General features: G+C 52.4%; 2 protein-coding genes and 1 pseudogene across 2 annotated transcripts; 1 reads left to right on the forward strand and 2 right to left on the reverse strand.

The window, feature by feature from the left end:
• Positions 1 to 8111, forward strand: part of LOC125553474 (anthocyanidin 3-O-glucoside 6''-O-acyltransferase-like) — a 98576-nt pseudogene extending 90465 nt beyond the window's left edge.
• Positions 8112 to 9598: 1487 nt separating this feature from the next.
• LOC125550471 (malonyl-CoA:anthocyanidin 5-O-glucoside-6''-O-malonyltransferase) lies at positions 9599 to 11215 on the reverse strand. Its single transcript, XM_048713470.2, has one exon. It carries the CDS (start codon positions 11121 to 11123, stop codon positions 9753 to 9755), a length of 1371 nt encoding a protein of 456 aa, XP_048569427.1. The 5' UTR covers positions 11124 to 11215; the 3' UTR covers positions 9599 to 9752.
• Positions 11216 to 14611: 3396 nt separating this feature from the next.
• LOC125550470 (phenolic glucoside malonyltransferase 1) lies at positions 14612 to 16264 on the reverse strand. Its single transcript, XM_048713469.2, has one exon. It carries the CDS (start codon positions 16197 to 16199, stop codon positions 14820 to 14822), a length of 1380 nt encoding a protein of 459 aa, XP_048569426.2. The 5' UTR covers positions 16200 to 16264; the 3' UTR covers positions 14612 to 14819.
• Positions 16265 to 16881: the final 617 nt, after the last annotated feature.

A 16881-nucleotide genomic window follows, 5' to 3' on the forward strand; every position in this document is an offset into this window, starting at 1 on the left:
AAAATGATTCCTCTCCCCCTGACATCTGGGGCGCACCGTTTCGAAGGCTGGCCTATGGGCCTACTAAGTTGGAGCGTACCAAGGGCTTTGTCAACTTAGTCAATAATAAATGTTTCTAGCTTCAGTGACCGTAAGATGTCCATCCAACGGTCGTAGTGCTTCTTCAACCTCTAGTCTTCTTGGTCCAGCCGCCCAAAGCAGCGCCGGTCGTGCCGCCTGCTCCTGCCTCCCGTGGCCGGCTGTGCTGCCGCGGAGGCCTCACCGCCCCCATACTACTCCCACGGCTGGCCAGACCATCCCTCCACTCACCCACATCCCCTGTTATTCTGCGGCGACGGCAGCCTCACACCGCAGCCGAACCAGTGAACCCTCATACTCCTCTCCACGCGGGATTCCACTGCTGCGTCTTCCTCGGCTCCGTGTCATCCCCTTCCTAGGCCTCACCGTCGTCCAGACCACCGCCGTGGTGCTCTCAGCACGGTGTGGTCAACGTGGTCAATGACCGACTTCCATAGGAAGAGTACTGTACGTGGAGAGGCTGACAGTTGGGTCCAGGCGGCCGCAAGGAAGTGCCTCCTTATTACGTGAAAAATAATTATTCCTCCAACTTACAGCGGGGACCCACCGGACGGGCCACCTTATTTCGCGAAAAAAACGTTCCCCCCTGACTGCTCGGACCCACCGGACGAGCCAGCATATTTCGCGAAAAAAACGTTCCCCCCACTGTCAGCTCGTACCCACCAGAAGTGCCTCCTTATTACGCACAAAAAAATTAATACTCCCCCTGCTAGCTGGGACCCACCATGATGGGAGGCTGACTTGTGGGTCTACTAAGTTGACTGGGACGGGGGCCTTTGTCAACTTTAGTCAATATGAACGATTCTAGCTCCAGTGACCGTACGATGTCCATCCAACGGCCGTAGTGCTTCTTCAACCTCTGGTCTTCTTGCTCCAGCCGCCCAAAGCAGCGCCGGTCGTGCCGCATGCTCCTGCCTCCCGTGGCCGGCTGTTCTGCCGCGGAGGCCTCACCGCCCCCTACTATTCCCACCGCTAGCCAGGCTCTGCGGCGACGGCAGCCTCACACCGTAGTCGAACCAGTGAACCCTCGTACTCCTCTCCGTGCGGGCTTCCACTGCCGCGTCTTCCCCGCTCCCCGTCGTCCCCTTCCTAGGCCTCGTCATCGTCCACCGCCCTGGTGCTCTCGGCGCAGCGTGTTCAACGTGTTCAAGGAACGACTTCCATCGGACATGGACTGTACGTGGAGAGGCTGACATCTGGGTCCACGGCCGCAGCAAGGAAGTGCCTCCTTATTACGTGCAAAATAATTATTCCTCCACCTGACAGCGGGGACCCACCGGACGGGCCACCGTATTTCGCGAAAAAAACGTTTCCCCCCTGACTGCTGGGACCCACCAGCTACACCTTCGCACGCAAGGAAGTGCGTCCGGGCAAAAAAACAAAACGATTCGCCCCCCTAACAGCTGGGACCCAGCAGCTACATCTTCGCACGCAAGGAAGTGCCTGACAGTCGGGACCCACCTGGTCGAAGCATACGTAGCGTTGTCATTCTGGTCGCGAACGTGTACGTACATATATACTGGTCGATGTAGAGGCGCGCACGTGTCGTAGTAGAGGCGCGCACGTAGCATGTACACGTACGTACAACGGTCAGGGTGCAAGAAAAAAATACGGCCATGTATGTGTACATATGGGCGGGGTCTCGAACGCCTACTCGCGCATACGTACGGCGAGGGCTCCTGTACATGGCTGGGTCGGAACAGAGAAACAGCGTCGTCGTGTTCATGGGGAGGCAACGGAATGCGTCGTGTTCATGGGGAGGCAACGGAATGCGTCGTGTTCATGGGGAGGCAACGGAATGCTCGTGTTCATCGGGAGTGCTTGGACGGAACAGGCGATGGAAACGAGGCCTGGCGTACCGCAGAACGGAGGAAACGGCCTTGTGTTCGACCGGCCACGTTCGAAATGGGATCCTGTTCATCAGGGGGGTGTGGCGTACCGCAAAACGGAGGAAATGGACCTCCTGCGGTCGAAACGGGGGTCCTGTTGATCGGGAGGGGTGTGGCGTACCGCAAAACGGAGGAAACGGACCTCCTACAGTCGAAACGGGGGTCCTATTGATTGGGAGGGGTGTGGCGTACCGCAAAACAGAGGAAACAGACTTGTGTTGGAGCGCTACGGTCGAAACGAGGGTCCTGTTCATCGGGAGGGGTGTGGCGTACCGCAAAACGGGACTCCACGGGATACTGTTCATCTCCACCGTCGACCTCCTCCAGCCTCCACGGGCTCCTGTTCATCCAGCCTCCACGGGCTCCTGTTCATCTAGCCTCCACAGGCTCCTGTTCATCCAGCCTCCACTGCGCGCTACTCCACCGGCTACTGTTCAACCACCCCTCCACCGTCTACTATTCATCCAGCCCTCCACACCACGGGGTCCTGTTCAACCACCCCTCCACGGGCACCCATCCACCGTCTAATGTTCATCCAGCCCTCCACACCACGGGGTCCTGTTCAACCACCCCTCCACGGGCACCCCTCCACCGTCTACTGTTCATCCAGCCCTCCACACCACGGGGGCCTATTCATCCACCCCTCCACGGGCACCCCTCCATCGTGTACTGTTCATCCAGCCCTCCACTACACCACGGGGTCCTGTTCATCCAGAGGCAACGCCACCGCTCACTGTTCATACACCCCCCCCCCCCCGCAATGCTCACTGTTCATCCCATCGATCGGCTTCAGTTAGCAGCAATAGCGAAGGAATCGCTCGATCGGTTCAGTTAACAGCCATCGATCGATCGCTCGGATTCAGTAACGCGTAGCCTGCAGTGGAATCGCTCGGGTTCAGTTAGAACCCAACGCCTCGCTCGGGTTCAGTTAGAGCCAACGCCTCGCACACATGCGCGTACGTGTACAAGAGAAACGCGCATCGCTCGGCCCCGACCTCCCACCGTAACCGGGAACTCCCCGAAATTTTCCTCCCCCTCGCTTCTACCATGGTTTTTTATGTCACGGACGGCCCAAAGAATGTCATGCAGCTGTGTCTCCGGCCCGTCCAGGACGAAAAGCCCATTTTCTGTCATGATTTTTTGTCATAGAAGTAGGAGCCCACCACATCTATGATGATACCGGGTTTTGTCACAATTATCGTCATAGAAGTGTCATATGTATGACAGAAAAAATTTCGTTTGGCCCAAAATGTCACGGATGTGTCTTTTTTTGTAGTGTCAACCATCCTCCATCACCAATTTCATGATGCTCATCGCCGTGCGTGAGTAATTCCATCGTAGGCTTGCTGGACGGTGATGGGTTGGATGGGATCTATCATGTAATCGAGTTAGTTTTGTTAGGGTTTGATCCCTCGTGTCCACTATGTTCTGAGATTGATGTTGCTATGACTTTGCTATGCTTAATGCTTGTCACTAGGGCCGGAGTGTCATGATTTCAGATCTGAACCTATTATGTTTTCATCAATATATGAGTGTTCTTGATCCTATCTTGCAAGTCTATAGTCATCTATTATGTGTTATGATCCGTTAACCCCGAAGTGACAATAATCGGGATACTTACCGGTGATGACCGTAGTTTGAGGAGTTCATGCATTCACTATGTGTTAATGATTTGTTCCGGTTCTCTATTAAAAGGAGACGTTAATATCCCTTAGTTTCCGTAAGGACCCCGCTGCCACGGGAGGGTAGGACAAAAGATGTCATGCAAGTTCTTTCCCATAAGCATGTACGACTATGTTCAGAATACATGCCTACATTATATCAATGAACTGGAGCTAGTTCTGTGTCACCCTAGGTTATGACTGTTAAATGATGAACCGCATCCGGCATAATTCTTCATCACCGATCCATTGCCTACGAGCTTTCCATATATTGTTCTTCGCTTATTTACTTTTCCGTTGCTATTGCTATCATCACTACAAAATACCAAAAACATTACTTTTACTATTGTTACCTTTTGCTACCGTTACCACTACTATCATATTACTTTGCTACTAAACACTTTGCTGCAGATATTAAGTTTTCAGGTGTGGTTGAATTGACAACTCAGCTGCTAATACTTGAGAATATTCTTTGGCTCCCCTTCTATCGAATCAATAAATTTGGGTTGAATACTTTACCCTCGAAAACTGTTGCGATCCCCTATACTTGTGGGTTATCAGCATGCTCATCTAAAGAATTGTCCTCAACTAAGCTAGTTGGGGTTTCAGCACGAGCACATAGGGATCAAAGATAATCCAAGTAAAAAGCTTTAGGAGTGTGATAGATTTTGAATGGTTCTTCAACCATTGGTGTAGTAGCTACAACTAACTTTTTTGGTATTTTGCGTTTCCTACCCATAACTAAAGATAGAGAACAACTTAGAACAGAAAATAAAAATTACTTAGTGATAAAGCAAGCAAGCACACACGAGAATATTCACCCCACGCTATAACTCCCCCGCAACGGCGCCAGAAAAAGATCTTGATAACCCACAAGTATAGGGGATCAATTGTAGCCTCTTTCGATAAGTAAGAGTGTTGAACCCAATGAGGAGGTAAAGGTAGAACAAATATTCCCTCAAGTTTTATCGACCACCGATACAACTCTACACACGCTTAACGTTCGTTTTACCTAGAATAAGTATGAAACTAGAAGTACTTTGTAGGTGTTGTTGGATAGGTTTGCAAGATAATAAAGATCACGTAAATAAAAAGTAGGGGGTGTTTAGATGAAGACACAACTAAGTTAGTTTTAGTAGAGAGCTTGTTGTCGCACAAAAAAGTTATTTGTCCCTAGGCAATCGATAACTAGACTGGTAATCAGTATTGCAATTTTATTTGAGGGAGAGGCATAAGCTAACACACTTTCTCTTCTTGGATCATATGCACTTATGATTGGAACTCTAGCAAGCATCCGCAACTACTAAAGATCATTAAGGTAAAACCCAACCATAACATTAAAGTTTCAAGTCCTCTTTATTCGCATACGCAAACAACCTACTTACTCGGGTCTGTAATTCTGTCACTCACGCCACCCACCATAGGCAAATCATGAACATATTGCAAACCCTACAGCGGGGATCCCTCACGCTTGCGCGACACGGAGAGCACCATAGGACAGCACCAATAATAAAACATGCAACTCAAACCAATCACGATCATTAATTAACCCATAGGACAAAACGGATCTACTCAAACATCATATGATAGCCATACATCATTGGGAAATAATATATAGCATTGAGCACCATGTTTAAGTAGATATTACAGTGGGTAAAAGAGGGGTTACACCGCTGCATAGAGGGGGGGAGTTGGTGATGACGGCGGTGAAGTTGTTGGTGTAGATCGTTGTCGCGATGATGGCCCCGTCGGCGTTCCAGCGCCACCGGGAGAGAGAGCCCCCTTCTTCTTCTTCCTTGACCTTCTCCCTAGATGGGATAAGGGTTCTGGTCCTTGGTCTCCATGGCATGGGAGGGGCGAGAGCCCCTCCGAGATTGGATTTGTCTCTCTGTCTCTTTTTGTTTCTGCGCTCTCAGATCTGGCCTTTCACCGTTTCTTATATTCTCGGAGATCCATAACTCCGATTGGATTGAAATTTAAACACGATTTTTATCCGGATATTAGCTTTCTTGCGGCGAAAGAAGGGCACCAACCACCTTACGGGGTGTCCACGAGGGTCAGGGGCGCGCCTGCCCCCTGGGGCGCGCCCCCTGCCTCGTGGCCCCCTCGGGCATGGTCTCACGTTGATTCCACTTCCAAAAATTCGCATATATTTTAAAAAAATCTCCGTCAGTTTTTATCCCGTTTGGACTTCGTTTGATATAGATTTTCTGCGAAACAAAAAACATGCAATAAACAGGAACTGGCACTGGACACTGGATCAATATGTTAGTCTCAAAAATAGTATAAAAAGTTACCAAAAATATATGAAACAATCAAAAATTATAGATACGACGGAGACGTATCACTCCCGAAGGGCAGCGCGGTGCTCGCTCTGCAGGCCACCGTGATGCGCCGTGGCCTCGCCATCGGCATGGCCGTGCACCACACCGCCTGCGACGGGGGCACCTCCACGGGCTTCCTGCACACCTGGGCGGCGGCCAGCACCGGCGCCGTCAGGCCACCACGCCCTGTCATCAACAGAACTCTTGTAAAGGACCCAACGGGTCTCTACGACGTCTTTGTCAAAGCCAAGCCGACCGCCGGCGAGATGGATCAAGTCAAGACGTGGGAGCACCGACTCCTCGCCACGTTCACGCTCTCCAAAGACGACATACAACGCGTCAAGGACGTGATAGCAAGTGAGGCGCGGCGCCGCCCCGATGTTCCTCGCTGGTGGCCACCTTCGGCTTCATGTGGTCATGCCACCAGCGAGCCAAAGATGCAGGAAGCACCGGCGGCGACCCGACATACTTGCTCTTCCCCGTCGACCACCGCTCACGTATGAAGCCCCCCGTCCCGGATGAGTACCTCGGCAACTGCGTCGGCATCGCCACGCATGCCGCACCCATGGACCAGCTCGCAGCAGCCGGCGCCGGCGGCCTCTTCGTCGCGTGCACTGCGATAGCTGCGGCGATCAAGGAAGCGGTGCGCGGCATTGGGTCACCTAAGACGATTGCGTTGTGGATGCACCTGGTCAGGGAGGCTGGCGTCGCCGGCATGTGGACCGTGGCCGGGTCGCCGAGGTTCCGCGTGTACGAGGTGGACTTTGGGTTCGGGCGGCCGGCCAAGATGAAGAACGTGTCCGTGGCGAGAACCGGCGCGATGGCGGTGGCAGAGGGCCGGAGCAGCCGCGGCGGCATCGAGGTGGGCATCTCTCTGCCGGCTGCTGGCATGCAGAGCTTCCAAAAGTGCTTCCAAGATGCCATTGACTGGCTTCACCAGTAAACAAGTGATGCATATCTTTTTTTTGGTAAATCAAGCGATATTATATATATCTTTTTGCATTCATATTATATACAATTTGCAATTATGCATACCCTTAAGGCTGTAAGATAAGCACGAAGTTCATCATGTAATACGTACGGTGTTTTGAGGTTGATACGTACACTTGACTTGAGGTTGAGGTCTTCTGAGGAGCGATATAGCATTGCGCTGGTTGTGTTGGTTTAGATACGTGAAGTGGTGGCCATGCAATGCAACTCACATGACGCATATGCCAGTGATGTATTTTGGTTTAATTTCATTTTGGAGATATATAATGTCTACAAATTTCTCTGCGGCACGTAACAGCTGTCCAAGTCGTGACCGTTCACACAATTAGTGAACGCTCTCCACAACACGGCGATGAAGTTCCAAGATGCACCAAAAAGATCAAGGTCACCAGCCAGTCGTGAAACACGTACGTAGTACAGAATTTCCTTCTCCTATTCGTAGATAAAAATGGCCAATAGACGACGACGCACCAGTACCATACGGATCACTTTCGGAGGCTACACGCGCATGCATGCATGCCGAAGATAGTCATCACTCCATGTGCACTGTTGGCCACGGAACGGCAACCCAAAATTAAGATGCTCGATGGAAACCTTTCCGCTTGTGGACTTGTGGTCACTAGCTTGCACCGTTTATTCTTCTTCTTCTATACAAAGCGACACGACAAGCCTTCTTTCGTGCACTGAGTCTTCGCATCCGATCTGAATTCTGTGCATGTACGTAACCTCGCATGTCCTTAGCCATTTGCAGGTTAGCCGCGAGACAGTTCTAGTGCTCTAAGCTTAGCTAGCAGACGTGCATTCTACAACCCTTCCATTGCTAGTCTGGCCAAGTTTGTGCACACGTCCACACAGATGTCACCATCTTATTCGTTATTGTTTGTCTTTATTCAAGTCACATTATTATAGATGCGTTGAAGACGTATTAGCGGTCATGCCGGACGCAGACTTGGCAGAGCAGGAGGCGCTGCTTGAGTCATAACGCTCCGCCCACGAGGCGAACAGTACCGGCAACGGGTGTCAGAGGTGGTTGCCGCCGGCAAGGAGAGCGACGCCGACATAGGCGAGAGGGTGTTCGGCGAGACCGATGAGGAGGAGGAGGACAACGTCGAGACCGCGCCAGGCCGCCACCATGAAGAAGCCGACACGTCTGCGGGCGTTGCCGGCATCAAGGAAGAGTAGTGCATGGTGGGACGCCGCCGCTCTGGTCCCAGGAAGGCCACCACTCCTCCCCTCCCATCGACGCCAAGTTTGGTGGGTTGGGCATCTTCAATCGATTAGTCGCTTGGCGGCAATGTGGAGGCGGACAGCTTCACTTCCCGGGTCTCGGGAGAAGGAGGTCACGGAGGCGGAGCTAGAAAAGGCGAAGCTTCAATTCTCTTGGTTCATGGCCGAACACCGGAAACGGGCACCAGTGGCCATTTATACCTCGTCGGACGAGCTCCGCTTAGTTGATGTAAATGTAATGAAATCCGTCTTGTTTAAATGAAATCCGAACGTGTTTATATGAAATCCGTCATGTTTGATCGAATTTCATATAGTTAGTTTGAGTTATTGTGAAAATGTATGCAGCTATGACTGGATGGCTGCTTCCCACATCCATGTCCGCGGACTGGGTCCCCTATCCACGGACGGATGCGGAAGGAAATTTTCGAATTGCCGTTGAAAATGCCTAAATGGACTACAAATGATGTCAGATAGTTGTGTGATGTTGAATAGGCCACGTCCTATTGTCAAGACGGCAGGGTGTGGTGCTAAAGGACTGCAAATGATGTCAGTTATAAATTGAATTATTAATGGAACGAATGAGAAGGCTAAATAACATCAACATTGACAGAAGCATTCAGAGTGCAAAGAGAGTCAAATTTCCAATCAATATGGTAATGCATTTCTTACCGGACGGGGAAGGTACAATGAATCCAACTTGGATAAAGACAAATAATAACGAATAAGATGGTGACACCTGTGTGGACGTGCGCATAAACTTGGCCAGACACGGCATGGAAGGGTTGTAGAATGCACGTCTGCTAGCTAAGCTTAGAGCACTAGAACTGTCTCGCGGCTAACCTGCAAATGGCTAAGGACATGTGAGGTTACGTACATGCACTGATTTCAGATCAGATGCGAAGACTCAGTGCACGAAAGAAGGCGTGTCGTGTCGCTTTGTATAGAAGAAGAAGAAGAAACGGTACAAAGCTAGTGAGCACGAGTCCACAAGCGGAAAGCTGAGCCTGTTAATTTTGGGTTGCCTTTCCGTGGCCAGCAGTGCACATGGGGAGATGACCCATCCTTCGCATGCATGCGCGTGTAGCCACCGAAAGTGATATGTATGGTACTGGTGCGTCGTCGTCTATTGGCCATTTTTGTCCACGAATAGAAGAAGGAAATTCTGTACGTACGTGTTCCACGACTGGCTGGTGACTTTGATCTTTTTGGTGCATCCCGAACTTCGTCGCCGTGTTGTGGAGAGCGTTCACTGATTGTGTGAACGGTCACGACTTTGGCAACTGTTACGTACCGCAGAGAAAATTGTAGACGTTATGTATCTCCAAAATGAAATTGAACCAAAATACATCACTGCCCATGCGCATATGCATGGCCACCACTTCACGTATCTGAACACAACCAACGAAATGCTATACTCGAGACCTCAACCTCAAGTCAAGTGTACGTATCAATTCACACTAACACCGTACGTATCACATGATGAACTTCGTACTTATCTTACGGCCTAAGGGTATGCATAATTGCAGATAATATGGAGTAATATCACTTGATTTACCAAAGAAAAATAGATGTGCATCACTTGTTTACTGGTGATGAAGCCAGTCAATGGCATCTTGGAAGCACTTTTGGAACCTCTGCATGCCGGCCGCCGGCAGAGAGATGCCCACCTCGATGCCTCCGCGGCTGCTCCGGCCCTCTGCCGCCGCCATCGCGCCGGTTCTCGCCACGGAGACGATCTCCACCTTGGCCGGCCGCCCGAACCCAAAGTCCACCTCGTACACGCGGAACCTCGGCGACCCGGCCACCGTCCACATACCGGCAACGCCAGCCTCCCTGACCCGATGCATCCACAACGCAACCGTCTCAGGTGACCCGATGCCGCGCACCGCTTCGTCGATCGCCGCAGCTACCGCCGTGCACGCGACGAAGAGGCCACTGGCGCCGGCTGCCGCGAGCTGGTCCATGGGTGCGGCATGCGTGGCGATGCCGACGCAGTTGCCGAGGTACTCCTCCGGGACGGGGGGCTTCATCCGCGAGCGGTGGTCGACGGGGAAGAGCAAGTATGTCGGGTCGCCGCCGGTGCTTCCTGCATCGTCTTTGGCTCGCTGGTGGCATGACCACATGAAGCCGAAGGTGGCCACCAACGAGGAGCATCGCGGCGGCGCCGCGCCTCGCCGCCCGGCCTCGCTGGCTACCACGTCCTTGACGCGTTGTATGTCTTCTTTGGACAGCGTGAACGTGGCGAGAAGTCGGTGCTCCCACGTCTTGACGCGATCCATCTCGCCGACGGTCGGCTTGGCTTTGACGAAGACGTCGTAGAGAGCCGTTGGGTCCTTCACGAGGATTCTGTCGATGACAGGTGGTGGTGGCTCGACGGCACCGGCGCTGGCCGCCGCCGCCCAGGTGTGCAGGAAGCGCGTGGAGGCCGCCCCGTCGCAGGCGGTGTGGTGCACGGCCATGCCGATGGCGAGGCCACGGCGCATCACGGTGGCCTGCAGCGCGAGCACGGCGCCGCCCTTCGGGAGTGGCGGCGCGAGCGGCGCGATCCTGGTGATCTCCCGCGGCTGGTCGACGGCCAGCTCGTCGACGTCGACGTCACCACGGTACTCGGCGACGGTGAAGGTGACGCCGTCGCCCGGCTGGTAGTGGATCTCGTAGCGGTCAGCCGTGCCAGGCGCGAGGCGGAGGCGGCCGGCGAGCGGGTAGTAGGCGTGGAGGGCTTGGGACAGTGAGGCCTTGAGGTTGGAGAGGATGGCGGGGACGTCGGCATCGGCGGCGAGGCGGTAGAAGAAGACGCGCTCGACCGGTGGGAGGTTGAGCCAGAAGATGTCGAAGAAGGTGAGCGGTAGGGAGCACTCCGGCGGGGCGGCGCCGGTGCTCGTCGAGGGCGCTACGAGAGTGGTCTCGCGGACGGTGAGAATCGGGCGTGGCGAGGCTTGCTGCGGTGGCGCCATTGCCGCTGTTAGGTATGTGTGCTTGGTTGGTGATGCAGAGCAGCTATATATAGCGGCTTCGTCGCGTTGTGTATATGGCGGTACGTCGCGTGAGGAGGCCTTGACAGTTTTCGTACATGGAAGATGCTCCTACTATGTGAAAACAGTCATGCATGGTTCTGCATGCTGCTGTAAATAAAATGATGACGATGGTAAGCTAGTAAAGGAGGATTTTTTTTTAAGAGTACGTCAATGGCGTACCTTATTTTTATAGAAGAGAAGAATGAGTCAAGTACAAAGAATTTATGATGGAAGCGGACTTCCATCGAGGACGCACACCTTACCACACCCTAAAAATTACCCTATTCCTACACTCTCACAAAACATAGCAAAACCTCTACCTCCCAAGCCTGCCAACCTCCACTCTTTGATCTCCCCTAGGATGGCAAGCGCAAGGTCCGATGCCGCCTTCTGTTGCTGGGTCCGGTGGAACACTCGAGCGTTGCGTTGCTTTCAGAGAGCCCAGGTTGTGGCAATGATGACCGTGTCGAAGCCACGCTTGGCGCCTTCGAAAAAAGAGCTCTCCTAACCAACCACCAGTCCAACAGACAATCGCTCGGCTCCGGGATGGTGCCTTGCACCTTCAAAGCTTTGAAAATGTAGTGCCAAACCTCTCTAGCGTAGACGCGTTGGACAAGGATATGTTCCGCGTTATCCTCCTCTTGAAGGCACGTATAGCAGGCGGAAGGAGAGTCCTGAAGGCCATGCCTAGCCCTTCTATCAGACGTCCAGATCCGATGTTGAACTGCCAACCACACGAAATTTTTGCATTTGAGCAAAGCCCAGCTCTTCCAAATACAAGCGCCAAACGGAGCCCTCTCGCCACCCATGCAGAGCCTGAAGTAGGTGGATTTTGCAGTGTACTTGCCCGACGGGTCCGACGGCCAGGAGGAGTCATCTTCGGATGGATGGCGAATGACCGTGCTAATCGCTAGATTAAGGTGCAGGAGTTGCATGTGGGCACCGAAGTTTACATCGCCAACGATGTCAAGCAACCATCTTGCGTTCTCCAATCCCTCCTCCACCATGCGGCGATTGATCGTTCTAGTATCCACCAAAGCATGGATGCTTGGTGCAATGTCTTTAGCCGCAAAGCCGTGGATCCATCGATCTCTCCAGAACAAGACTTTGCTACCTCCACTAGGCTATCAAAGACTTCACGAGCCTCCTTGTCCACAATCATGGGTAGGCCTTGCCAAGGTCTGTCGGGATCTGTCCGTCTCAACCATTCCCACCTCACTCTCAACGCCAATCCTTGCATCTGGAGGTTGCGCAATCCCAGACCACCAAGCCAGGTGGGCTTACACACCGCGGACCAAGCCACCAAGCATTGACCACCGTTCACTTTATCTTTGCCCGCCCAGAAAAAGGAGCGCATCCATTTCTCAATCTCTTCGAACACCCAATTAGGGGCCTCCAAGACCATGAAGTGGTGGATGGGCTTGGCCGCGATCACGGACTTGACCAACACAAGGCGTCCTGGGCGGTGCAGCAGCCCTCTTTGCCAAGCCGGGGCACATTTTTTAGCATGACCAATCATGGGCTGCCACTCGGGCCTCGTGAGCTGCCTAATAGCCAATTGGAGGCCCAGGTACTTGCAAGGAAAATTGCCCAGCTGACAATTCAAGATGGATTCAACCCGCTCCCGATCGGAGTTGTCACCGTGGATCATAATCGCGAGAGACTTCTGGTAATTGACCCTCAAGCCCGAGGCCACCCCAAAGGCATGTAACATAGCTCGGACGAAGGCTAGATCCGGCGCCCGAGGTTTGACGAACAAGGCAACATCATCCGCATATATCGAGACCGATTGATGTGCCGTGATGCCCGTGAAACTGCTAACAACACCCAGGCTCTCGGCCTTGATCATAATTCTAGATAGCACGTCCATGGCGATCACAAATAGTAACGGTGAGACCGGGTCCCCCTGCCTGAGCCCCTTGGCATGGATGAAACTTCTACCAGGCACCCCATTAACAATCACCCTAGTATTAGCGGTCCTGAGCAGGATCAAAATCCAAGTGCACCACTTAAGACCGAACCCTTTTTTCCTCATCACCTCAAACAGAAACGACCAGTTGAGCAAGTCAAAAGCCCTAGAGATATCAAGCTTGAGAAACACACTGGTCTCTTTGCGGGCGTGGATCTTTCTGGCCACCTGCCTATCTCCGGTTGAAAAAGTAAATAGCATAAAACTATTAGTATAATTGAGGCTTCCCTTCCAAAAAAACTACTACAATTTAGATACCTAACAAAATGCCATCACTTTTAGGGCATTTTTTCGCAAATCACTACCGATCCAAGTTAGTTGCCGCTTCGGCACGTTTATGACAGAGCAGGCCCACCCGTTAGCTAGGGCTGACGTGGCACAAATAGTCAGCTCCATTACTTTTGAGTTTTAGCCATTATGACTTTCTAGGAGGGCCCACATGTCAGCAACCGGGTGGGTCCCACCTGATAGTGAAATAACACTTCGAATGAAAAATGGCCAAAACCGGGGTTTGAACCGGTGACCTGTAGTTAAACAGACGAGGGTCGACGTCAGCATTAGCATAAATTGCCTTCTTGGCCGCATCACTATTTTCATCCATGCCAATGCCACAGTCGAAGAAATAACTCCTTTCTTAATAACAAAGCAGAAGTTCCTTCTATCATGGTTTCTCTGTTTATGCAAAGCCTCTATTTTAGATATTTATTTACATAACTGCTACTATCGATCCATGATTGTGATTGCATATGTTTGCATTTATTTACATATATGCTATAAGTTGCTACTATTGATCAAAATATGGATGGCGAATGGAGGCGGCCTGACCGGGGCGAATATTTTTTTACTTTATTTTTGCGAGAAAACTTCCAATCTATTCTTCTTCAATCATGGCAATACAATGAACACCAAAAATAATAAAAATTACATCCAGGTCCGTAGATCACCTAGCGACGACTACAAGCACTGAAGCGACTGAAGGCGTGCCGCCATCATCGCTCCTCCCTCATCGGAGCCGAGCAAAACTTGTTGTAGTGACAGTCGGGAAGTCGTCGTGCATTTGATGCATCAGGTTAAATGGCCGCCCCCTATCCGCTGTCCACGGACATTTCGGATGTGTCCTTGGATGTTTTACGTGTACATTTTGATAGATGACGTTGAAGATGCCCTTATCTTTCACATGCATGCAGGTGTGGTTTTCGAATGAGGAAGAAAAAGGGGTGGCACCGCTAGAGAAAGAAGGAGGGGGTTCGGATATTCGATTGAAACTGAAAAACGATCGGTTTATTATGGAGTATGTGCTCCCAAATAAAGTTCATTGTCCAGAACTTGTCAGCCACGGCCACTAACCATTCAACTTTTGATCTTTTTCGGTGTATTTCGAACTTCATCGCAGGTGTTGCGGAGAGCATTCACCACTTGTGTGAACGGTCATGATTTGACAATTTGGGTTTGTGCCGAAGAAAATTTGGATTACATACATAAAAATAAAATTTTACCAAGAAAATTAATGTGCCAACATCACTAGCTATGGATATGCATGATGGATTCACTGACCATTCTGATATCTCAGTATCTGAACAAAACCGACTAGACGCTGCATAGCTCCTCGAGATCAAGTCTACCTATTAATTTCACCTGATATTGCACAGCAAAAAATAATCACTTGTCTACCGGTGAAGCGAGTCAATGGCATCTTGGAAGCACTTTTGGAACCTCTGCATGCCAGCCGCCGGCAGAGAGATGCCGACCTCGATGCCGCCGGCGCTGCTCCGCCCTTCTGCCACCGCCATGGCACCGGTCCTCGCCACGGACACGATCTCCACCTTGGCCGGCCGCCCGAACCCAAAGTCCACCTCGTACACGCGGAACCTCGGCGACCCGGCGACAGTCCACATCCCGGCCATGGCAGCCTCCCTAAACTTGTCCAACCACAACGCGATCGTCTCGGGTGACCTGATGCCGCGCACGGCTTCGTCAATTGCTGCAGCTACCGCCGTGCACGCGACGAAGAGGCCGCCGGCGCCGGCTTCGGCGAGCTTGTCCATGGGCGCGGCGTGCATGGCGCCGCCAACGCAGTTGCCGAGGTACCCGTCCGGGACGGGAGGCTTCATCCGCGTGCGGTGGTCGACGGGGAAGACCAGGTACGTCGGGCGGTCGCCGCCGTTGCTTCCTGCATCATCGTCTCTGGCTCGTTGGTAGCAGGACCACATGAAGCCGAAGGTGGCCACCAGCGAGGAGCATCGCGGCGGCGCCGCGCCTCGCCGCGCCGCCTCGCTGGCTACCACGTCCTTGACGCGCTGTATGTCTTCTTTGGACAGTGTGAACGTGGCGAGGAGCTTGTCGTCCAACACCTTGACGTGCTCCATCTCGTCGGCCGACGGCATGGCTTTGAGGAAGACGTCGTAGAGACCCGTGGCGTCCTTTATGAGGGTTCTGTCGATGACAGGAGGCGACGGAGCGACGGCGCCGGTGCCGGCCGCCGCCCAGGCGTGCAGGAAGCGCGTGGAGATGGCGCCGTCGCAGGCAGCGTGGTGCACGGCCATGCCAACGGCGAGGCCGCGACGCAGCACGGTGGCCTGCAGCGCGAGCACCGCGCCCCCCTTGGGAAGAGGCGGTGCGAGCGGCGCGATCTTGCAGACCTTCCTCGGCTTGTCAACCACGAGCTCGTCGAAGTCAACATGGTCGCGGTAGTACTGGGCGACGGTGAAGGTGACGCCGTCGCCCGGCTGGTAGTAGATCTCATGGCGGTCAGCCGTCCCGGGCGTGAGGCGGAGGCGGCCGGCGAGCGGGTAGTAGGCGCTGAGAGCTTTGGCCAGCGAGGTCTTGAGGTTGGAGAGGATGGCGGGGACGTCGGCGTCGGCGGCGAGGCGGTAGAAGAAGACGCGCTCGACGGGCGGGGAGGTGAGCCAAAGGACGTCGAAGAAGGTGAGCGGGAGGGAGCACTCCGGCGGGGCGGCGCCGGCGCTGGGCGAGGGAGTAACGAGGGTGGTCTCGAGGACGCTGAGAATCGGGGGTGGCGAGACTTGCACTTGCTGCGCTGGCGCCATTGCTGCTACGTATTTGGTCGTAGGAGTATGCACTTGGACTTCGAGATGAAGCAGAGGCAGAGCGGCTTAATAGAAGGCATGTAAGGCAGAGCGGCTTACATCATCTCTGACGGCAACGTACCAATTCTGAGCGTGGGAAGCGTGCGTGGGAGGTCGCCCATTGCTGCCCGATACGTGTTTCCGTAAAGTAGCTAGCGAACACGTTCTTGACTTCTTCTGGACAGATCCTGCAGCGAAGCTGCTTCCTAAGTGAAAGATATTTGAAAGGATCCTGCATGCTTCTAGATGCTGGAGTAGTCATTTATCTATTATATTTTTTGGTATATATATATATACAAGTACTCTGCATATGATCCTTTCACATAGTAGCTGTCGGCGTGCAGGATCCTTTCACATAGTAGCTGTCGGCGTTTCATAGCCATTCTCTAATTATTTCACAAAGATCTCGTATATATATTCTTTTACTTACACGAATCTCAGCTATTAAATGGAATGGTCCATAGGATCGACCTAGAATTTGTTACTGTATATCCCAGTCGGCAGAGAAACATCAAAACAGAATGAAATAAACAAGGCAACAGTAAAACAACACAATTCACAAATATGAAATATTCATTGTAAAAAACACATTTTTTTCCTTGCAGATAACAAATGATAAGCATTACATTTGACAAGGGTAAGT

This window comes from Triticum urartu, chromosome 4A (genome assembly GCF_056163025.1).
Source record: "Triticum urartu cultivar PI428250 chromosome 4A, HENAU_Tu73, whole genome shotgun sequence".
Taxonomy (NCBI): domain Eukaryota; kingdom Viridiplantae; phylum Streptophyta; class Magnoliopsida; order Poales; family Poaceae; genus Triticum; species Triticum urartu.

Bases quoted from the DNA above. Each gene is read 5' to 3' on its own strand.
- LOC125550470 (XM_048713469.2), bottom strand. From the start codon at position 16,199: ATGGCGCCAGCGCAGCAAGTGCAAGTCTCGCCACCCCCGATTCTCAGC.
- LOC125550471 (XM_048713470.2), bottom strand. From the start codon at position 11,123: ATGGCGCCACCGCAGCAAGCCTCGCCACGCCCGATTCTCACCGTCCGC.